The sequence below is a fragment of the Oncorhynchus keta genome, chromosome 29 (assembly GCF_023373465.1).
Source record: "Oncorhynchus keta strain PuntledgeMale-10-30-2019 chromosome 29, Oket_V2, whole genome shotgun sequence".
In the NCBI taxonomy this organism is placed as follows: Eukaryota; Metazoa; Chordata; class Actinopteri; order Salmoniformes; family Salmonidae; genus Oncorhynchus; species Oncorhynchus keta.
In genome coordinates this window covers 25,052,117-25,075,186 of record NC_068449.1, presented here as the reverse complement: position 1 = coordinate 25,075,186, position 23,070 = coordinate 25,052,117, and the positions used below count along the sequence as shown (strand labels likewise).

General features: G+C 43.8%; 2 protein-coding genes across 4 annotated transcripts; both read right to left on the bottom strand.

Moving 5' to 3' along the window:
* Nucleotides 1-869: 869 nt before the first annotated feature.
* LOC118362580 (hypoxia-inducible factor 1-alpha) lies at nt 870-23,066 on the bottom strand. 3 transcript variants are annotated; one of them, XM_035743012.2, is made up of 14 exons: nt 22,686-23,066; nt 8,905-9,095; nt 8,441-8,592; nt 8,223-8,307; nt 7,594-7,909; nt 7,214-7,320; nt 6,895-7,042; nt 6,438-6,724; nt 6,148-6,344; nt 5,880-6,020; nt 2,578-2,840; nt 2,386-2,467; nt 2,135-2,240; nt 870-2,018 (listed from the first exon to the last, which is right to left on the bottom strand). In XM_035743012.2, the coding sequence occupies exons 1-14, from the start codon at nt 22,715-22,717 to the stop codon at nt 1,855-1,857; spliced, it is 2,271 nt and encodes a 756-aa protein (XP_035598905.1). In that variant the 5' UTR covers nt 22,718-23,066; the 3' UTR covers nt 870-1,854. The 3 variants fall into 3 exon arrangements, with proteins under 3 accessions (XP_035598905.1, XP_035598904.1, XP_035598906.1); XM_035743011.2 differs by having other exon boundaries at nt 8,905-9,098; nt 22,686-23,065; XM_035743013.2 differs by having other exon boundaries at nt 5,898-6,020; nt 8,905-9,098; nt 22,686-23,064.
* On the bottom strand, nt 2,848-5,873 carry LOC118362581 (uncharacterized). Its single transcript, XM_035743014.2, has 2 exons — nt 3,771-5,873; nt 2,848-3,667 (listed from the first exon to the last, which is right to left on the bottom strand). The coding sequence occupies exons 1-2, from the start codon at nt 4,057-4,059 to the stop codon at nt 3,318-3,320; spliced, it is 639 nt and encodes a 212-aa protein (XP_035598907.1). The 5' UTR covers nt 4,060-5,873; the 3' UTR covers nt 2,848-3,317.
* Nucleotides 23,067-23,070: the final 4 nt, after the last annotated feature.

Sequence of the window (23,070 nt, the reverse complement as noted above, 5' to 3'; positions counted from 1 at the left end):
CTACACATTCAAGGGTTTTTATTTTTTACTATTTTCTACATTGTAGAATAATAGTGAAGACATCAAAACTATGAAATAACACATATGGAATCATGTAGTAACCAAAAAAAGTGTTAAGACATTCAGAGACACTCCCTCAAAACTTGAGACATCTGTGGCATTGAGACATCTGCACATTTTAAAGCATGCTTTTTAATCAGCGTCTTGATATGCCACGTGTCAGATCTGGGATCTTTTATTTCAGCTCATGAAACATGGCACTAACACTTTACATGTTGCATTTTAAAATTTAACTCTGCAAATTCTTATTTACAATAACACCCACCCCAGCCAACGGTGGGCCAATTGTGCGCAGCCCAATGGGACTCCCAATCATGTTGAGATGATACAGCCTTGAATCGAACCAGGGACTGTAGTGACGCCTCTTGCACTGAGATCCAGTGCCTTAGACCGCTGTGCCACTTGGCGCAGTTCAGTGTATATTTCAAGTGTTTATCAGGGTGGCAGGTAGCCTAGCTGATAGGAGTGTTGGGACAGGAATGTTGCCAGTTCAAATCCCTGAGAAGACGAGGTGAAAAATCTGTTGATGTGCCTTTGAGGAAGACACTTAACCCTAATTGCTCTAGAGCTGCTATCAATAATGGCTGATCCCTGGTTCTGACCCCACTTTGAGGGTGTCATTTCCAATTCACACTTACATGTGTGAAATAGGACAAATGTAAAGCACCTAATAAACTATTAAGACGTTTGTTAGGCTCAGTATAATATATATTTTTCATTGCTTGTGTAATACAATAATGACGTCACAATATTCCATGTTCACATTAAAGAGTTGAAATATTTAAGTAGAAAAACAACCAAGGCTATGATAATTTTTGGGAGTAATTTTATGTTAGACAGCAACAGGAAGCATGAAAGAAACCCAAAACTGCAGTATGTGGACCAATACCATAAAACAGACAACTGAGAAAACAGGTATGCAAGAGTAATAACACTTGCTACTAATAAATGAGAATTATACTGGTAAAATATGATCATATGATGGTGCTAAAGAAGTACATGTTACTTCAATCTAAATAAACCATTTGGGTCTGACAACTAAAAATGTATTGATTACATGATCAAACTGAGGGGCCAATCCTCCAATCTTAAAAACAAACGGATTTAGATCTAATTATACCGCGCACATGTATTTATTATTCATGACAAGGCATTTAAGCAATCTCTGAATGTTCCCCTGGTCTATGCACAGTAACAAACACACACATACAGTAGTAAAGTAATAAAGTGACAAGTACTGAATGACTACACATTTAATGCATTTGCCTAAAATACTGGTAACCAGTAATGGGGATATAACATTCAAAAATACCTTCTGGACCAAATAGTATTGTTATACACGACATAAGAATGCAGAGGAAAAAGTAAAATAAAATGGTTGAAATTCCATTAAAACTACTTTTTAAAAGGCTTAATATAGATTGCTGGTAATCTTTTTTTCTTTTTAAGAAAATATAAATTGTGCGACTGAAGCTTACAATACACTGCTGGCAGTAGCACCGCCGGTTTTCATGGAGACCTGATACAACAGAGCCATCCATGGAGGTGCCATACGTTTGCTGTCAGAGACTCCCGAGAAAGAAACAATTAGGTGCCTCTACCTGCAAACACTACAACATCCCCAACACTAACTCTAACGCTGCAGATATCACTTGGTGGATGCAGACAGCAGCCAAACTATAAGATCACTGATACAGAGAGAGACAAATAAAGGGGCAGTGGGTGGGGACAGAGTGAATGAGGAGAAGTTGTAGTGTCTGGTCTGGTCCAGCAGGGGGCAGGCTAAGCATTGACTCAGTTGACTTGGTCCAGGGCACTCAGGAGCTCCTCGCCCTGCAGCAGGATCTGGCGACCCCCCACGGGGGCGTTGACCTCACAATCATATCGGGTCAGCTGAGGAAGGGTGAAGGGTGAGCGGCTGCCCTCCGATGAGATGCCAAGCAGACGGCTTGCCAGGTCTAAGAGAAACAAGAGAATATGGGTCATTAGTGTCATTGTTTCATGTAAACGATGTGTAAAACATGCAGAGGCATAATACCAGGCCTCGGCTGTTTGGTGTTCGAGGACAAACTACCTGTAGGCAGGAGCAGTATGGTCCTGTTGGAGGGAGCATCAGCATGGCTCAGCTCAGACACTTTGAGCTTTTTACCTGGACCAGGACGGTCCTGGAGCAATCCCCCCTGGGAAAAACAGATTCAGATAAGCACTCAATATGAGCCAAAATGTTTTTGAACACAATATCTCACCTTAAATGAAAAACATTTTACACATAATGAAAAACATTTTACACAAAATGAATTGATAAGAACTTTCCTACACACTTACTATTCCGACAGCCTGAGACAGAGACATCTTCCTCTTGCGCTGTGCATTCTGGGAGCCCAGTGACCTGTCCATCTGAGGCACCCTGGAGCACAAAAAGTCAGTCACACACACCATGTCAGCACAGTGTTTTGTTTTGAGGAGAGGCTCAGTTTGAGGGAGTGTGTCTGTTTGTGTGTGTGTAGGGGGGCTTACGTCTTGGTGAGTAAGGAAGCAGGGCAAGGGCTATCTGCTGGCTCCGGGGCTGCCAGGGCTGGGGAAGCTGCCAGGCTGCCTGGGGCATTGAAGGGGGAGCCAGGGTAGCGGTGGACCTCCTGGGTGAGGTGCACAGAAGAGCACTCTAGGGGTTGGGCTGCGTCACAAGACAGAGGCTCTTCTGGGGACAGGGTGCGCAGCTGGAAGTCATCATCCATGGGGATGTACGGAGCCAACATCTCCAGGTCCAGGTCCTCCATGGCCTACAGGTGGAAACAAGCACATATCAGATCATCTCTTCCCTGATTCAAGTTATATCTCTTCCTCATACCAGCTGATTTACATTGACATTTTAGTCACTTAGCGGACGCTCTTATCCAGAGCGACTTACAGTTAGTGCATTCATCTTAAGATAACTAGGTGGGACCACATATCAGTCATACTAAGTAAGATGTTCCTCAATAAAGTAGCTATCAGCAAAGTCAGCACTAGTAGGGGGGCGAGAGGCCCAAGAGACCAGAGGTGGCAGAACAGAATGCTAGAATCCCAAACAGATATACAATTTGACTAAAACATGATCATTTCAATACATTTGTATACGATCACGTGTCTCTACTATGCGTGGGAATACTTGGGAATAGATTCTCAAAATGAAAAATCAATTGAAGCTGATTTCAAGGTGTTTTTAAAGTATTTAATGTCTGACAATGAAAATGTGAAAAAATTACATGTATTTTTGCTCAGAAAACTTCGGCCCACAGACTGCCAGTCAAGGAACCCTGGTGTAGGGTTTCAGCATAGCCTGAAGGTATGGAGAGACATGCAAGTACCATGATCTTGTAGTTGATGCGAGCTTCGACTGGAGGAGTATGGGATAACCTGGGAAGGTTGAACACCAGCCGGGCTGCAGCATTCTGGATAAGTTGCAGGGGTTTGACGGCACAAGCCAACAGTAAGATGCAGTTGTCCAGACTGGAGATATCAAGTAGCTGGATTTGGACACGCGCCACTTCCGGTGAGAGGTAGGGTCGTACTCCACGGATGTTATAGAGCATGAACCTGCAGGAGTGAACCACTGCTTTGATGTTTGCTGAAAACGACATGGTGTTGTCCAGAGTCACACGAACGTTCTTGCACTCTCAAAGGGGTACACCGTGGAGTTTTCAAACGCAATTGCGAGGTCTTGGCCTTACCCGGGAGGAAAAGCAGCTCCGTCTTGTCGAGGTTGAGCTTGAGGTGGTAGGACCACATCCAAGCGGAGTTATCGGCCTGACATGCAGAGATGCGTGTCGCCACCTGGGTGTCAGAAGGGGGGGAAAGAAAAAAGTACTTGAAAGTCATTAGAATAGCAACGATAGGAGAGACCATGTGAGGATATGACAGAGCAGAGTGGCTTGGTGTATAGAGAGAAGAGGGCCAAGAACCAAGCCCTGGGGGACACCAGTAGTGAGAGTACGTGGAGCAGACACTGATCCTCTCCATGTCAGTGGTAAGAGCGGCCTGCCAGGTAGGATGCAATCCAAGAGTGTGCAGAGCCTGAGACGCCCAGCCCTGAGGGTGGAGAGGGGGATCTGATGGTTTACGGTGTCGAAGTCTGAGGATAGATTTAGGAGGATGAGAAGAGGAGAGAGTCAGCTTTGGCAGTGAGGAGAGACTGACGCAGAGAAGAGCAGTCTTGGTTAGGGTCAAGAAGATTGTTCTGAGATAGCGAGAGAGTTGGTCAGAGACACCACGCTCTAGTGTTATGGAAATCAAATAAAGGAACACCGGTCCATAGTTTGACGTCAGAAGGGTTTAGTGTTGGTTTCTTAAGGAGGGGAGTGACTGCGGAAAGGGAGAATAGTAGGGTCGAAGAGGCAGAATCAGGAGGGAGAATTATTTAGCAGAAGGGAGATGATAGGATAGAAGAGGAGAAAGTAGCGAAGATTTCAGCTGCGCATGACCATCTGGGTAGGGGCTGAGTGGTTAGTGTTGGAGGAGAGGGAGACAGAAAATGAAACAAAGTAGTGATCAGAGACCTGGAGGGGGGTTGCAGTGTAATTAGTAGGTGAACAGCCTCTAGTTAAGATGCAGGTAATACGCTTGACCTCCTTGTGAGTGGGAGGGGGACTGGGAGTGGGAGGGGGACTGGGAAAGTGGGAAGGGGACTGGGAAAGTGGGAAGGGGACTGGGAAAGTGGGAAGGGGACTGGGAAAGGGTGAGGTCAAAAGAGGCAAGGTTGGAAATAAATTAAGGCAGACGTAGAGAGGTTGAAGTCGGTAAGTATGAAGAGAGGTGAGCCATTGTCAGGAAATTAGTTTATTAAGGTGTCAAGCTCATTGAGGAACTCTAAGAGCACCTGGTGGGCAATAGATGACAATGTTAAGCTTGAGCGGACAAGTGAGTGACAGCATGGAAATCAAATGAGGAGATGGACAGGTGAGTAGAGAAATTTAGAAAATCTCCACTTCAGGAGAAATGAGTAGCCCTGTTCCACCACCACGACAACCAGATGCTCTCGGACTAGGAGAGAAAACATAGTCAGATGGAGAGCGGCTGGAGTAAGTGTTCTCAGGGGTGATCCATGTCTCTGTCAGGGCCAAAAAGTCAAGGGACCGAAGGTCAGCAGAGGCTGAGATGAACTCTGCATTCTTGACCGCAGATCAGCAGTTCCAAACGCTGCCAGAGACTAGGAATCCACATGGGTTGTGCCCACAGAGTAAACTAAATTAAAAGGGTTGTAGCCAAGGGGTGGGGAGTGTCTGTAAAGCCTACGGGGAGTGTCTGTAAAGCCTACGGGGAGTGTCTGTAAAGCCTACGGGGAGTGGCGTAAACTGGTATAGAAAACACACACACACATAGTTGACAAAGCTACAAAAGAGCAAAATTAGGTCTGAAAATAACTAGGTAAGATACTCAAGTGAGAGTGGTGTGATTGTGTTTCTTTCGGGTCTACCATTGTACTGAGATGATGGTGAAGTCCATTATGGTCCATAAGCGACCATATGCATACGATTGACCAAAGATTTCAAACTCACATTCAAGTCATACACTGAGTGTACAAGACATTAAGAACACCTTCCTTATACTGAGTTGACGACCCCCCCCTCCCTTTATAGGCTCAAATCATCAGGGCATGGACTCCACAAGGTGTCAAAAGCATTCCACAGGGATGCTGGCCCATATTGATTCCAATGCTGAGTGTGTAACTCAAACTTGTGAAATGTTCCTGATCGTCACACATGGATATTGTAGCAAACTTACAAATAGTGAGGATTTTTTAAATGTATATTAATACAGCTAGTCTACCCACAATGTCTCACCATAGATAGGTACCGTACCTGTACGGTGAAAGGAGTCTTTGGCTCTGGATCGATGGCAAACAGTCTTTCCACCATGTCCAGTTTAAACTCAGCACTGATGTCAGACTCCATTGGGAAACAGAAGTCCAATGGGCTGTCAGGCTGCAGATTACATTACATTTGTTAAAGACTAGTATTTGAGAACAGAAGTATTTTTGACAAACTTTCCATTGATTTCCTGATAGGCAGTTTCAAAGGGTCTCTGTCTGGATGAGATATCCCTGCTCACCTCAGTGAAGCTGTGGCTGCCTGGGGTGCTGGAGGAGTCTGGACCAGTGGACACCTCAGTGGTGTCCACTGAGGTGTTGGGGACCAGGTGCTGATCACTGGGGGGCAGCAGAGAGAGTGGCAGGGCCAGCTTGTCACTGGTGGAGGGCAGCATCACATCCTTGTAGAGAGGCACCTCCTTCTGCAGGATGTCAGAGTCTGCAGGGACAGGAAAGAGGGGGTCAGAGAGTCGGTGTTGGGACCAGTAAAGTGTGAGTCCTATCAATAATTATCTTGTTCATTTTTACTGACCGGGGCTGCTGAAGTCCAGGGAGATGATGGTGTCTCCAGCGGCCGGGGCCAGAAGGGTGAGGGCCTCTGGTTCCTCCTTCAGTCGGTCATACAGGCTGGACAGGGGCTGGGTCTCCACCGCTCGGGTGAACAGCTTGATCACATCCAGCTCTGGGCTCTTCTCCTCCTTCAGGAGCACAGGGGACACCTCTGGCTCAGAGCTCTCCTCTTCCTCCAGCTCCTTCTTCACAGGCCTCATATCCTCCGTCTGCTCCAGAGACAGCATCATCTTCTCCTCCTCAATGCCACTGTAGCAGGAGCCAAAAACAGTTACATATCAATGCATTACTCCCCCTTACAAAGTGAACATCTGATTGGTTGAGTCAAAACCTAGTGGAGTCAGTCCCCCAGACAGTTTAACCCCCCCCCCCTTCAAACTATCCTATTTAAAACACACTAAACTACACACTAACTATACCTGAGCACATAGTTGACACACACAACACACTGGGGCTGGGAGTTCTTGTTGTTGTAGATAACAGTGGCCTGAGTCTCCACCCACACAAAGCCTCCTCTTTTAGCCAGCATGCGGTACTGGCCTGTGCTCACCTGGCCCTTCGCAAACACTGGAGAGACGAAGAAAGAAGAGGGTGAGAAAAAACTATGAGAAAAGAGACAGCAAGTAGCTTGAACATTGTATTATGTACCGAAGCCTATTGCCAACATTGGACATTTCCAGCCGGTCTGCTTTCCGGGGGAATATCTTTGCATGGTTATGTTTTGGTAGGGGTACTTACAGTTGTGATGGGTCTTCATGAGGTGGTCTGAGTCCAGGGCGTGGTAGTACTCATACACAGAGCGATTTAACAGGTCCTCTGGATCATAGCCCATCAGCTCAGTGATCCTTGACAACACAGAGATAGGAGACAGGTTAATCCTAATGTTTATTGGACACCAGGTGGCTCAGTGGCACTACATTCAGGAGCTACCTATTCTTTTCCTCACATATTTGTGTGCGAATAAAAGTCATTTTACTTTTCAGGGAAAACATTTTTATGCAACATATATTCTTACAGCAATAGCCCTGATAAGGAATAAAGATTTGTGCAAGATTCAGTATTATTCTACTACATTACGTTGGTGCTGCAGTCAGTGGAGTCGTAGGTCTCAGTCTCACCTCTCATCACAGTAGGTGAACTTCATGTCCAGTGTGTGGCGGCTGAGGAAAGTCTTGGTGTCCAGTGGCGCCTCGATGTTGGAGGGGTGGGGGATGGGGTCACAGACCAGCACCAGGTAGGGGACGGACGGCTCCTTGTGCCCACCGGGGCTCTGCTCAGCTGGGGATTCATGGACCCGCACATGGCCTGAGCAGTGAAGAACCTTCCAGGTGGCTGATTTGACATTGACAGTGCGCCCCCTGTTGGTGAGGGTACATTTCATCCGCAAGAAGAAGCTGCGTTCTGTGTTTGCTTCCTTGGACTTTTTAGAGGTCCCTGAACAGACAGAGGAGAGAGATGAGACTGAGGTGAAGAAATAAAAAATTACATTTAGTGTTGGTGTGATGTGCAAAAAGGAATGTAGCAGTTTACCAGTGAAGCAGAGTGAATGCCATGGGAAGACTGTCGCCCACTAATCACTGACCTCAGGGATGGTGGGGGGAAATGATAACCGGTTCCGGCTCGGTTTTGCTCTGAGCTGCTAAACTTCAGCGCTGCACTATTTGTTACTCTGATATCCCAGAGTGGTGTGTGTAACACGGTTGTTTCAGGAGAAACCTTAGTTTGTGTTTTCATAGGGGCGTCTCACCTGTTCTGTGTACCAGCATCTCCCTCAGCTCCTCATGGTCACAGGGGTGTGTGTACTCAAACACACTAAGTCCTGTCAGGTCAATCTGCCCATGGACAGAGAGGAAAGACATTTAGGAACAAACATGTTCAAGCCAAGGGAAGAATAGCAAAAAGACCTGCATTCTTTATCGGTCTGTCCTAGTCAGTGGTCTCTGACTAATGGAGCAGAAAACCTACCTGTGCCAGACCCAAGCACTTGTTGACATTCTCAGAGAGATAGATCATGTCCCCGTCCTCAGACAGCACCATGAGGAAGCCCTCTATAGCCTTCAGATAGGAGCCATTCAGCTGGGAGTCCATTTCACTCTCCTCCTGCTCCTCCTCATCGTCTAGAGAGAAAGAATAAGGAGGAGGTAGCAGAAGGGACCGTGTGGTGACCGGGATATATGATTACAAGCCAACGCACATGCTTGTTGGGCAAGGCACTAGGACATACACAGAAAGAGTGCACAGAGGCAGGAGGACAAAAGGATCTATATCCTCCTGTCTGCAAGTTCATCGATCTCCCAGAGCTGCCCTGGCTAACAAATGGTGAAGCGATGAGCAGCCTCTCTCTCTCGTACACTCACCACTTAACCTCCAAGGTACTTTGGGCACTACAAACATATATATCCTCCCCCTCCTTCCCCTGGGGTACTGACCTGTGCTGAGCAGATTCCTCATGTGCAAGTAACTGATGGCCAGTCTCATGATGGAGGCCTTGTCCAGGTTGGAGGTGACACTGTGGGGCAGGGGCAGCTCCTGGGCCAGCTCGTAGAACACCTCAGATTCCTTCCCCCTCCTGCATCGCGCCGCATCCCGGGACTTCTCCTTCCTCCGGTCCGAGCTCACCCTGCTTTTGGAGACAGGACAATCAAGGTAAGTTAGAGTCTGGGTCCAGACCAAACACACACCACCAGGGCTTGCATTGTTGTTGTGTTTGCCTGCTCTTCTCTGTGAGCTGCTCACTCAGTCACTGGCCAGACACAGAGGTGAAGGATGCAGGGTCAGCAACAAGCTCTCAGTCCAGCCATCTCACCACAGCAGGCTCATTTACATACGCCGGCTCAGTCTGACGTCTTATTGGAAGCGCAGCGATAACCCATGGAGTGATTGCCAAGGAGACGGGGCTTGGTTGTGTGTAATGTGTAGTACTCCCTCTACTCTGCCTGCTTGGTGCACCACCTATCATCCTAACATTTGCTGCCAACAGTCCCATCTTCCACTACTGAGACAGCAAGGAGGGACAGACAGAGCTCTTTTGGAACACATACACTTACAGAGGAAGCAGGTGGGAGGAGCTATAGGAGGACAGGCTCATTGTAAGGGCTGGAATGGAATCAATGGAACGGTAACAAACAAACACATGAAAACAAAAAAGTGTTTGACTCCATTCCTTTAAAGTGTACACTGCATGCAACAATGACCATTGCAGGAACAAATGAGCCTCTTCTGAGACGTGAAAAAAAACCTAAGAATGCAGGCTAGACCTCGGATTCTCGAAGATCGGTCCATCAGAGGTCCGAATACAAAAATAGGCCAGAGTGATTCTCCATTAAGGGAGGGGATGTTAAAACATATAGGCTGGTGTAGAGCTCAATTACAGGCTTCATACAGTGCATTCAAAAATATTCAGACCCCTTACACATTTTATTACAAAATAAAAAAATATCTACACACAATACCCCATAATGGAACGTTAGCTGCACCGCCCACAACCGCAGGGCTCCCAAGAGGGTGGAGCGGTCTGCACAACGCATCACCGGGGGCAAACTACCTGCCCTACAGGACACCTACACCACCCGATGTCTCAGGAAGGCCATAAAGATCATCAAGGACAACAACCACCCGAGCCACTGCCTGTTCACCCCACTATCATCCAGAAGGCGAGGTCAGTACAGGTGCAATCAAAGCAGGGACCGAGAGACTGAAAAACAGCTACTATCTCAAGGCCATCAGACTGTTAAACAGCCACCACAAGCACTTACAAGCTGCTGCCAACATACAGACTTAAAATCATTGGCCATTTTAATAAATGGAACACTAGTCACTTTAATAACGCCACTAATAATGTTTACATATGTTGCATTACTAGACTCATATGTATATAGAGTATTCTATATTATTGCATCTTAGCCTATGCCGCTCTGACATTGTTCATCCATATATTTGTCTATATTCTTATTCCATTCCTTAGACGTGTGTAGTAGGTACTTGTGGAATTGTTAGATATTACTGCACTGTCGTAACTAGAAGCACAAGCATTTCGCTACACTCACAAAAACATCTGCTAACCATGTGTATGTGACCAATACAATTTAATTTGAACGACAAAGCAAAAACAGGTTAGGAAATTTGAGCAAATTTATTAAAACAGAAATACCTTCACATAAGTATTCAGACCTTTTGATATAAGTCCACCTGTGGTAAATTCAATTGACTGGACATGATTTTGTAAAAAGCACACGCCTATCTATACAAGGTCCCACAGTTGACAGTGCACGTCAGAGCAAAAATCAAGCCAGTACGTCAAAGGAATTGTCCGCAGAGCTCCGAGACAGGATTGTGTTGAGGCAGAGATCTGGGGAAGGGTATCAAAAAATGTCTACAACATTGAAGGGCCCCAAGATCACAGTAGCCTCTAGCCTCCATCATTCGTAAATGGAAGAAGTTTGGAACCACCATGACTTTCTAAAGCTGGCCACCCAGCTCAACCGGGGGAGAAGGGCCATGGTCAAAGAGGTGACCAAGAACCTGATGGTTAGTCTGACAGAGCTCCAGAGTTCCTCTGTGGAGATGGAAGAACCTTCCAGAAGGACAACCATCTCTGCAGCACTCCACCAATCAGGCAGTAATGGTAGAGTGGCCAGACTGAAGCCAATCCTCAGTAAAAGGTATGAAGGCACGCTTGGTGTGTTCCAAAAGGCACTTAAAAGGGCACTCAAATCACAAGAAACAAGATTCTCTGGTCTGATGAAGCCAAGATTGAACTCTTAGCCAGAAACCCAAGCTTCACGTCTGGAGGAAACCTGGCACCATCCATACAGTGAAGCATGGTGGTGGCAGCATCATGCTGTGGGGGTGTTATTCAGCAGCAGGGACTGGGAAAATAGACAGGATCGAGGGAGAGATGAACAGATCCTTGATGAAAATCTGCTCCAGGGCGCTCAGCGAAACCTGAAAATAGCTGTGCAGCGACACTCCCCATCCAACTTGACATCTGCAGAGATGAATGGGAGAAACTCCCCAAATACAGGTGTGCCAAGCTCGTAGCGTCATTCCCAAGAAGAACAGGCTGTAATCACTGCCAAAGGTGCTTCAACTGAGTAAAGGTCTGAATACATATGTGAGTTAATTAATACATTTGCAAAAAAGTATAAAAACCTGTTTTTGCTTTGTCATTATGGGGTAGTGTGTAGAGTGATGAGGTACTAAAAACTATAATTAATTTTAGAATAAGGCTGTAAAATAACAAAATGTGAAAAAAGTCAAGGGTCTGAATACTTTCTGTACGCACTGTACTTTAGAAAAGCTCAAAGGGAATTGAAAGGAGGTTTTATTGATGCTGAAAAAAGGCCCACTGAAAACAAAGACAATAAAACATATTTCAATCCCCTTCAGAGTTTGCATTTTTATCTCCCAAATGTGATCACATGCTTTGCTTATTGTCGGTCTGGTCCGGATGTATAGAGGCATGTAGAGATTGTAGACACCAATGCATACCAGGGGATTCTGCTGAGTTGGACTCATAACCCTACATTAAGGAGCGTAAATCAAACAAAGTGTGCAGTATTCCCCACAAAAATAAAGACAATATAAAAGCCCTCCGAAACTTGAAATGTAATAGATCTGTTACAAAGTTACAGTAACATAATTATGTTTAGAGGCTGTCTGAAAATGAAGAAAATGCATCAGATAATTGAATTGACATTGCTTTTATATAAAAATGCACTACTAGCCTGCACATTTCCCAACATTTTTAGAGTGCAGAAACACATCCCTACTAAACAATTGACAGAAGCTGATCCACCTGTATGTAGGTCTACATATTGTCCTACATGAGTAGCCTAGATGAAGATCTGCTTTGTGACCAAAATATTTCAAATTCTTCAAGTTGAAAAATGTAGGAGCAATGAAAAAAATGTCAGCTATTAAAGCTAGATTCTTAAATTGAAAGTCTAGGTCACATAGCAAAATAGTTAGGCGCATATGTGAATATAATAGTTGCACTGTAGAGCTCTGTTCTCACTGAATGTCTGCAGGTTTTGCATAATGTGCATGATGAGACAAAGGACAATTTGACCAGCAGCATTTTAACAGACATATGAAGAATTTACCGAGTCCACCCACAGTGCTCAGAATGACAGAAGTCACATTTAGATTATGCCAATTCATATAAAAAGGGAAGCAACAATGTGCAGTCCTTCTTAAATAATTCTGATGCGCAATTTGAAGATGTTAAACGGTCTACATTTACTTTTCAAGACGAGTAACGAATGGCAAAATCACTAGCCTATGTCCCATAGTAGAAAATTTGACCTATTCTATTGGTCAGTTTGTCTAGGCTACAGAAAAATACAAAAAAGTAAAAAATGTATGAGTGATGCCACAGAACAGAATGTTTAGCTTAAAATGTTGCTAAACTATGATTTATTCACATTATAAGAGCAGCAATGCGCACAGGGCAGTATGCTACACGTGAATGTTTGTTCTATAATGCAATTAGTAAGAAAACACTTATCAAAAGAGCACTGCACATGCAAGCAGTTGTACAGGGCAGATGAAAATATCTGCTTGAAATTTAGAAAGAAGGGAGATCTAATATGCGACAAACTAGCATGGGTTACTAATATGACTACGATTGTGCCATTTGGCTACTTACTGTAAAATGAAAGTTAGTTGATCAAATAATAGCCTCCATGGATATGGTCTAATTTTGTCTAGGCTACTTTGAAGCAAGGTAAGACATGCCTCATAATATGTAAGAAAATATTCAAGTTTCAAACAATTAAGTATATGCCTTCAAAATGCATACTGCCTCCAGCTCATTGCAAAGTGGTGTGACGTGCTGACGAAGCCTGCCTGCCATTGCCTATACATTGGCTGTTGAGATGCTATGGCAGCAGCTCTCACACTCCCTGACAAGAGTCTCCACTCAAAGGCTCTGTATCGGTATGCTGCACAATGTGATAAGATACACAACGAATATACTGTCCACACAAACCAATTTAATTCCACGTAGTTAATTAACCTATAGACCGATAAGCATGACCAGTCAAATGCATTTCCCCTCGACTGATATTTCCATCAATGAATAAGCTAAAAAGCATTATTTCACAATGCCATTTTTTCCTTCTCCCAGACAATTGGTAGGCGCCAATTTAATATTAATTCATTAATAAATAGGACAAAAAGCTGGCTATTACTGGCTAATGGAAACCCTGGATGAGATTAACTCATGCATTCCCTCAGCTTGAAGTCAAACAGACAGGCTGGCAGTCAGTCAGTCTGTGCCTCAAGCTGACTGTGCAGGTCAGGAGCTCAGTCAGCGGAGGCCAAATATTTATACCAGGGATAAAATCAACAAGATTCAGCCGCTGGACGATTTTTTTGTTGAGCGGATGGAACATAATTACAAATAATTAGTGGACTGCACATTGACCACAAGATGCTCAAACAGTTATAATATTTGACTAAAACAATTTCAAACCTGTGCCTACATTTGTATACGATCAAGTGTCCCTCGTGTAAGAATACTTGGGAACATATTTCTTAAATTAAAATGATTTGGGGCTGATTTCCTGGTGTTTTTACATTTCCAACAATTACAAATGTATATATTATTTTTTTGCTCAGAAAGCTTGGGGAGGGACAAATAAAACCACCCATGGGCCCAATTCTTCCCGCAGGCCGCCAGTTGGGGAACTCGCCTACGTCAGCTCTGCCAGACTACATCAGGACCTTACTGTCTGCCTCTCTGGGGTCCGAGTTTGAAAGATGATCCGGTGTGTTACGCAACCAGTTCGGCATAGCATAAACACACTTCTCACCCTCCGGGCCCCTGTTACATAGGCCTGGCCACAGCCCAGAGCAATATCTTTCAACTAACCAACCACTGCTGCTAAGAAGCAGATCAAAATGTAAAAAATCTGAGTATCTAGGTCTTCACCTGTGGAAATCAGCCACATGAAAATCCAACCTAGCATTTAGAAAAAGATCTCTGTGCTTAGTATTTGTAAGGATTATATTCAGATTTAACTGACAACTATGGCTTATGCAGAGACAGGAATTCCCTGGACAACTATTTGAAAAGGTGCTGGTTTAGGTTGGAGGTCAAATTCTACAAAGTGAACTCTGTGCAGTACAAACAAAGGCAAGTACAGCATACAGGAATCTTCTGCTGCAGTTTTAATTGTGCATTGCCCCATCCACAGTACAGATGGGAGGCTGTTTTTTCCTTTGTCTAAAAAGCAGGGAAAGCACTGCATTGATCCTCATCCTTCATCACAATCACAAGTATAGGCTGAAAACAAAGGCGAAGAGAGGCCACCATTACAAAACATCTCTACGCAGGGGCGGCAGGGTAGCCTAGTGGTTAGAGAGTTGGACTAGTAACCGGAAGGTTGCAAGTTCAAACCCCCGAGCTGACATGGTACAAATCTGTCGTTCTGCCCCTGAACAGCCCCTGAACAGTCTTGCCTAGTTAAATAAAGGTAAAATAAAAATATAGCATAGGCCTAACCTGTTGTATAATGTTAGTCTTAATTGCCCTGTTCTATAATAACAAATATATTATATAAGACTTGAGGATAGCTCAGTCATGCAAACAGGTGGACATGGGTCAAAAGACAAGTCTCACATTCAGTGCTGTAGAAAGGCATCATCAATTTTATTGTAACCCCATTCCCTGACTGAATTAATAAAATGGACTGACCTGCTTTTACTTGGAACTGTTTGGGGTGATCTGTCACTAGCGTCCAGTGTGAAGGAAAACATAGCCTCGTCTGTTGTGTTACATAACCTCTTTCAGGCTGTAAAGTACCCCAGAGGACAGTAGCGCACTGTGCAAAACACTGTTCACAAGCTGTTCTAACCTCTTTTCAATTGACCAGTGATAAATTACTCATTTCTAATTTCTACAAATTGTATTACAGCCTGCATGTATCTCAAAACCAAATCGCTCAATCTCAGACACAATCGCTCAAGGCTATGGGTTGATGCTCTTGTTATTATTATTATTATTATATTATATTATGCTCTTGTATAAAATGAAGCTCATGATAGGTCCACCCTGTAGCTACAGGTTTAGTACAGAACAGGAAGTAGGCTAGCCCTATGCCTATGATAAATATATTTAAGACCACAGATCATGAAATACCGATAGGCCTACTTGTGTGTGTGTGTGTGTATGTGTATATATATATATATTACAAACTTGTACACACATATATAAAATATTAAAACAGATGGTATGTTCAGCGTAATGGCCTTTCCCTTCATTTGGCCAATGTACACAGAAAGTTCCAATTAAATTCACCAAGTGAATTGTCACACACACTTCGTGCCAGGAACTCCCATTGACGTCAGGCTCTCAGTGATTAAGAAATCAGATCACAACAACCAGTGTAGACTGCCACACACAAAATCAGTGTACCATAACATTAAAATAACCTTGCTACTTTTTGCAATGGTTTTGCTTTCCATTTATATAAAACCTGTGGGCAAAGCAGTGTTGTGTAAGTAGAGCGGATGTTCCTGAATTCATTTTAGCAGTTCTAAGTAAAATAAGAACTACATGGTCAGTAAAAAAAGGTAATACGTTTAGCCCCCTGTATGAGTCAAACCTCACAACATACATAAATATATTCCCTACATGTCTAAATTCTGCCCACCTACACCCAGAGAATGTTATACTCAACACAAACAAAACCATTTTCCAGCCTACCTCGGTTCACTCTAAGTGGGCCAATGGCAACTAAACCACTGAAATTATAGATGGGCCAAAGAACAACTTCGAATTGAATTTTGAATATTTTAAAGAAAAATCACTAACAGCAGTATCTTCCAATAGATTAACCTCTTCACAATGACATTGTTCATATTATTTCAGACAAGATAACAGAGTTGAAATACCAAATATTAGTAGTCACGTGCTTACTTACGAGCCCCTAACCAACAATGCAGTTTAAAAAATATGAGTAAGAATAAGAAATAGAAGTAACAAGTAACTAAAGAGCAACAGTAAAATAACAATAGCAAGACTATACGGGGGTGGGGGCACCGGTTCGTTGAGGTAATATGTACATGCAGGTAGAGTTATTAAAGTGACTATAGATAGATGATAGAGTAGCAGCAGGGTAAAAGAGGGGGCAATGCAAATAGTCTGGGTAGCCATTTGATTGGATGTTCAGGAGTCTTATGACTTGGGGGTAGAAGCTGTTTAGAAGCCTCTTGGACCTAGAGACTTGGTGCTCTGGTACCGCATACCATGCAGTAGCAGAGAGAACAGTCTATGACTATGGTGGCTGGAGTCTGACAATTTTTAGGGTTTTCCTCTAACACCGTCTGGTATGTTCACACTACCCTCTGTAGTGTTTTGAGGTCGGAGGCCGAGCAGTTACCATACCAGGCAGTGATGCAGCCAGTCAGGATGCTCTCGATTGTGCAGCTGTAGAACCTTTTGAGGATCTGAGGACGCATGACAAATCTTTTCAGTCTCCTGAGGGGGAATAGGTTTTGTGGTGCTCTCTTCACGACTGTCTTGGTGTGCTTGGACCACGTTAGTTTGTTGGTGAATTGGACAACAAGAAACTTGAAGCTCTCAACCTCCTACACTACAGCCCCGTCGATGAGAACGGGGGCGTGCGCAGCCCTTTTCCTGTAGTCCACAATCATCTCCTTTGTCTTGATCAAATTGAGGGAGTCCCTATAGGCTGTCTCGTCGTTGATCTGGCCTACTACTGTTGTGTCATCTGCAAACTTAATGATGGTGTTGGAGTCGTGCCTGGCCATGCAGTCCTGAGTGAACAGGGAGTACAGGAGAGAAGTGAGCATGCACCCGAGGGGCTCCTGTGTTGAGGATCAGCGTGGCAGATGTGTTGTTACTTACCCTTACCACCTGGGGCAGCCCGTCAGAAAGTCTAGGATCCAGAAGGAGGTGTTCAGGTGGGAAAGGGCAGTGTGGAGTACAATAGAGATTGCATCATCTGTGGATCTGTTAGGGCAGTATGCAAATTGGAGTGGGTCTAGGGTTTCTGGGATGATGGTGTTGATGTGAGCCATGACCAGCCTTTCAAAGCACTTCATGGCTACAGACGTGAGTGCAACGGGTCGGTAGTCATTTAGGCAGGTTACCTTAGTGTTCTTGGGCAAAGGCACTATGTTGGTATTACAGACTCGGACAGGGAGAGGTTGAAAACGTCAGTGAAGACACTGTCCAGTTAGTCAGCGCATGCTCGCAGTACACGTCCTGGTAATGTGTCTGGCCCACCTAGTGAATGTTGACCTGTTTAAAAAGGTCTTACATCAGCTGCAGAGAGCGTGACCACAGTCTTCCGGAACAGCTGGTGCCCTTATGCATGTTTCAGTGTTATTTGCCTCAAGTGAGCATAGAAGTTCTCATCTGGTAGGCTTGTGTCACTGGGCAGCTCTCAGCTGTGCTTCCCTTTGTAGTCTGGAATGGTTTGCAAGCCCTGCTACATCCGACGAGCATCAGAGCTGGTGTAGTACGATTCGATCTTAGCCTTGTATTGATGCTTTGCCTGTTTAATGGTTCGTTGGAGGACATAGCGGGATTTCTTTTACGCTTCCAGGTTAGAGTCCCGGGGTATGTACGTACAGTCACTGTGGGGACGACGTCCTCGATGTACGTATTGATAAAGTCAGTGACCGATGTGGTGTACTCCTCAATGCCATCGGAGGAATCACAAAACATATTCCAGTCTGGGCTAGCAAAACAGTCCTGTAGCGTAGCATCTGCTTCATCTGACCAATTTATATATATTTTTTTTTTTTATCTTGTCACTGGTGCTTCCTGCTTTAATTTTTGATTGTTAGCAGGAATCAGGAGGATACAATTATGGTCAGATTTGCCAAATGGAGGGCGAGGGAGTGCTTTGTATGCATCTCTGTGTGTGGAGTAAAGGTGGTCCAGAGTTATTTTTCCTCTGGTTGCACATTTAAGGGCTGAGAGAAATTTGGTAAAACAAATTTAAGTTTCCCTGGGAAATGACTGACAACACAGCTCTTAGCTCGCTCAGTAGATGCCTACTGGATAACTTATTTGTATTGCTTTTAATCTTTTTAAATGAATTTATCTTATTAACACTTTGTTCTAGCTAGCTATTTGTGTAGGTAGCTATCAAGTAAATGCAATGATTAATTAATTAAAGTTCCCGGCTACTAGGAGCTCCACCTCTGGCTGAGCATTTTCTTGTTTGCTTATGGAGAAATACAATGCTGTCTTAGTGCCAGCCTCTGACTGTGGTGGTATGTTAACAGCTACGAAGAATACAGATGAAAACTCTCTCTGTAGGTAGTGTTGTCTACAGCTTATCATGAGATACTCTACCTCAGGCTAGCAATAGCTTTAGACTTCCTTAGATATCGTGCATCAGCTGTTATTTACAAAAATACATAGGTCTGCCGCCCCATGTCTTACCAGACGCCGCTGTTCTATCCTGCCGGTATATTGCACAACCAGCCAGCTGTATGTTGATCTTGTTCAGCCACGACTCCATGAAGCATAAGATGTTACAGTTTTTAATGTCCAGTTGGTAGTTTAATCATCCGCGTAACTTGTAGATTTTATTCTCCAAGGATTGCACATTTGCTAGCAGAAAGGAGGGAAGTGGGTGTTTACTCTAGAGGTTGACCGATTACGATTTTAATGAAAAATGAAACGTGTTCAATTTGGTTGAAATAATGCAAAAACAAAGTGTTGGAGAAGTATAAGTGAAATGTGTAAAAAAAAGCTAACGTTTAAAATTCCTTGCTCAGAACATGAGAACATATGAAAGCTGGTGCTTAAAGTTTCCAAAATTGTCAAAATATTGTCTGTGAGTATAACAGAACTGATATTGCAGGCGAAAGCCTGAGGATAATCCAATCAGGAAGTGTCTCTTATTTTGAAACCCTTCTGTTCCTATGCATGCCTATCCTCCATTTAAATGGATATCAACCACCTTCCCTAAGGTGTCAACAGTCTTTAGACATAGATTCAGGCCTTTATTTTGAAAAATGAGCATGAAAGATCACATTGCGTAAGTGGATAGGTGGGGGCCCTCAGAGTGAGTTTTTGCGCAACTGAGTAAAGCCGCCATTGTCCCTCCCACTGTTATGGAAAAAGCTACACACTCGGGTTGATATATTATCGAATATATATTTTAAAAACTACCTGAGAAATTATTATTAAAAAAACTTTACATGTTTGTGGACATTATGGAGACTATTTGGAATTTCTGTCTGCGTTGTCGTGACCACTCTTTCCTGTGGATTTCTGAACATAATGCGACAAACAAACGGAGGTATTTTGGGGTATAAAAAAAAAATCTCTTTATGGAACAAAAGGAACATTCGTTGTGTAACTGGGAGTCTCGTGAGTGAAAACATCCGAAGATCAAAGGTAAATGGTTAATTTGATTGCTTTTCTGATTTTCGTGACCAAGCTTCCTGATGCTAAGTATACATAATGCTATCGATAAACTCACAAACGCTTGGATTGCTTTCGCTGTAAACCATAATTTCAAAATCTGAGAAGACAGGTGGATTAACAAAAGGCTAAGCTGTGTTTTGAAATATTGCACTTGTGATTTCATGAATATTTTTTTGTAATATTATTTGACTGTTGCGCTATGCTATTCAGCGGTTGCTGACGAAAATGATCCCGCGACAGGGATGGGTAGCGTCAAGAAGGTAACCGACTTGCCTAGTTAAATAAAGGTTCAAATAAGGTTTTACATTTTTATTTTATTTGGCCAAATCGTTGTCCCAAAAACACAGATTTCCGATTGTTATGAAAACTTGAAATCGGCCCTAATTAATCGGCCATTCCGATTAATCGGTCGACCTCTAGTCTATTCGATCGCCTACGACCGCTCTCTGGCCCCTTGCTCTGCCTTCTCTTCACGCAAATGACAGGGATCTGGGCCTGTTCCCGAGAGAGCAGTATACGATTCACGTCGGGCACGTCAAACTTGTTAAAGGAAAAAAAGGATTCTGACAGTCAGTGATGAGTAATAGCAGTTCTGATGCCAAAAAATATATTTTTGGTCATAAGAGATGGTAGCAGCAACATTATGTATAAAGTATTAAAAAAAGTTAAACAAAGAAACAAACAAAAAAAACAATTGGTTCGGAATACGTAAAACATCAGCCTTGTTCTCCGGTGCCATCTCGTCATTGGACTACACCAAATTACACTGAACAAACATAAAACGCAACATGTAATGCGTTGGTCCCATGTTTCATGAGCTGAAATAAACCCCAGAAATGTTCCATACTCACAAAAAGCTTATTCCTCTCAACCATTGTGCACAAATTTGTTTACACCCCTATTGGTGAGCATTCCTCCTTTGCAAATATAATTCATCCACATGATAGGTGCGACATATCAACATTCCTGTGTATACCTTGGTCGAACATGTCACATTTGTCTTCTCAGGACCAAGAAGGTCAAGGTAGCCAACAGGGTAAGGGCTCGATTCAATCCGTATCGCTGAAGTTCAGCGCTATAGTGCGACAGAAATTTAAAGGCAATGTTGCCACGTTCAGAGACCGCATTCACTGTAAACGCTGCATGCACTACATGGCAAAAAGTACTCGCATCCCATTCCAAAATCATGGAGTTGGTCCCTCCCTTTGCTGCTATAACAGCCTCCACTTTTCTCGGAAGGCTTTACACTAGATGTTGTTACACTGCTGCAGGGACTTGCTTCCACTCAGCGACAAGAGCATTAGTGAGGTCGGACACTGATGTTGGGCGATAAGACCTGGCTCGCAGTCGGCGTTACAATTCATCCCAAACGTGTTCGATGGCGTTGAGGTCAGGGCTCTGTGCAGGCCAGTCTAGTTCTTCCACACCGATCTCAACAAAACATTTCTGTATGGACCTCGCTTTGTGCACCGGGGCATTGTCATGCTGAAACAGGAAAGGGCCTTCCCTGAACTGTTGACACGAAGTTGGAAGAACAGAATTGTCTAGAATGTTATTGTATGCTGTAGTGTTACATTTTCCCTTCACTGGAATTAAGGGGCATAGCCCGAACCACAAAAAATAACCCCAGACCATTGTTCCTCCATCAAACTTTACAGTTTGCACGAAGCATTGGGTCAGGTAGCATTCTCCTGGCATCCGCCAAACCCTGATTGGTCCGTCGGGCTGCCAGATGGTGAAGCGTGATTCGTCACTCCATATTACGCGTTTCCACAGCTCCAGAGTACACCACTCCAGCAGACGCTTGGCATTGCGAATGGTGATGTTAGGTTTGTGTGCGGCTGCTCAGCCATGGAAACCCATTTCATGAAGCTCCCGACAAAGTTATTGTGCTGACGTTGCCTCCAGAGGCAGTTTGGAAATCGGTAGTGAGTGCTGCAATCGAGGACAGACCATTTTTATGCGCTCTGCGGTCCCATTTTGTGAGCTTGTGTAGCATATGACCTTACAGCTGAGCCGTTGTTGCTCTTAGACATTTCCACTTCACAATAACCACACATACTGTTTAACAGGGCAGCTCTAGCAGGGCAGACATTTGACGAACTGACTTGTGGAAAGGTGGATTACAATGATAGTATGCCACGTTGAAAGACTTCTATACGGGCCATTCTACTGACAATGTTTGTCTATGGAGATTGCATGGCTGTGTGCTCGATTTTATACAGCTTTCAGCAACGGATGTGGCTGAAATAGCCGAATCCATTAATTTGAAGGAGTGTCCACATATACTACATGGACGACAGTATGTCAGCTCAAACAAAAATGGCCTGGACGGTTTAATCGCGCTGTAACGCTGAACTTCAGCGATACAGATTGAGTCACATACCCACATCTTACGACCTCTTGGCTGTACACTGTCCCTTACGGGAGAGAAGAACCTAGAAAGTTAACGATCCCTTATTAAAACATCATGAAGCTTAGTTAGCTATCAGACAACTAACAAGCTAGCTGGTAGTTACTAGCTAACTAACGTTGTGTGTGTGTGTGTGTGTGTGTGTGTGTGTATGTGTATATATATATATATATATATATTTTTTTTTAAGTATAGTTGTCTATCTAGCTAGTTGGCTAGGCTAGCTTTAGCTTGTTATCTATATAGTTAGCTACTGTAGTAACGTTAGCTACGCAAACGCATCAAAATCTAACGTTAATAAAATATAACAGAAGCTAACTATTTATTTAGATTTTTTTTTTAACATTGTCGAGCTAGTAAACTAGAGGTTAACGTACCTTTTCTTTTCGGGGACAACTCCTGTGTCCATTTCAGGATGAGGACAACCGACTCTCTGAGCACAAACTCGAACAATCAGTAGCTACTGTACTGTGACGTTAGCTAACGTTTGCTATCAAACTGTGTTTGTCGGGCCCGTACGGAAATGAGAGAAAAAAATCCACGTAGCTATTAAAACAATTAAATCCGTAAATTGTTTTCCTTAAGTGTCGTTGATCAATGCAGTTCCAGAGAGGTCAAGCCTCCATCGCGGAAAGTCAAAACATGAGTGCAGAAGAATGTGTTTTAATTCCTTCGAAATGGCATGAGGTGCCACGCTGGAGAGGTTGCTTGGAACAATGTTGTAGCTAGTTAGCATAGCAGCTAGCTGATCAGCTGCTTATC

Coding starts and splice junctions, on each gene's coding strand:
- LOC118362581 (XM_035743014.2), bottom strand. CDS start 4,059: ATGGAGAGGATCAGTGTCTGCTCCACGTACTCTCACTACTGGTGTCCC. Junction 3,668..3,770: donor GGAGCTGCTTTTCCTCCCGG/GTAAGGCCAAGA, acceptor TGTCGTTTTCAG/CAAACATCAAAGCAGTGGTT.
- LOC118362580 (XM_035743011.2), bottom strand. CDS start 22,717: ATGGACACAGGAGTTGTCCCCGAAAAGAAAAG. Junction 8,593..8,904: donor GAGGAATCTGCTCAGCACAG/GTCAGTACCCCA, acceptor CTTTCTCTCTAG/ACGATGAGGAGGAGCAGGAG. Junction 2,841..5,879: donor AGGTACGGTACCTATCTATG/GTGAGACATTGT, acceptor TTCCACCTGTAG/GCCATGGAGGACCTGGACCT.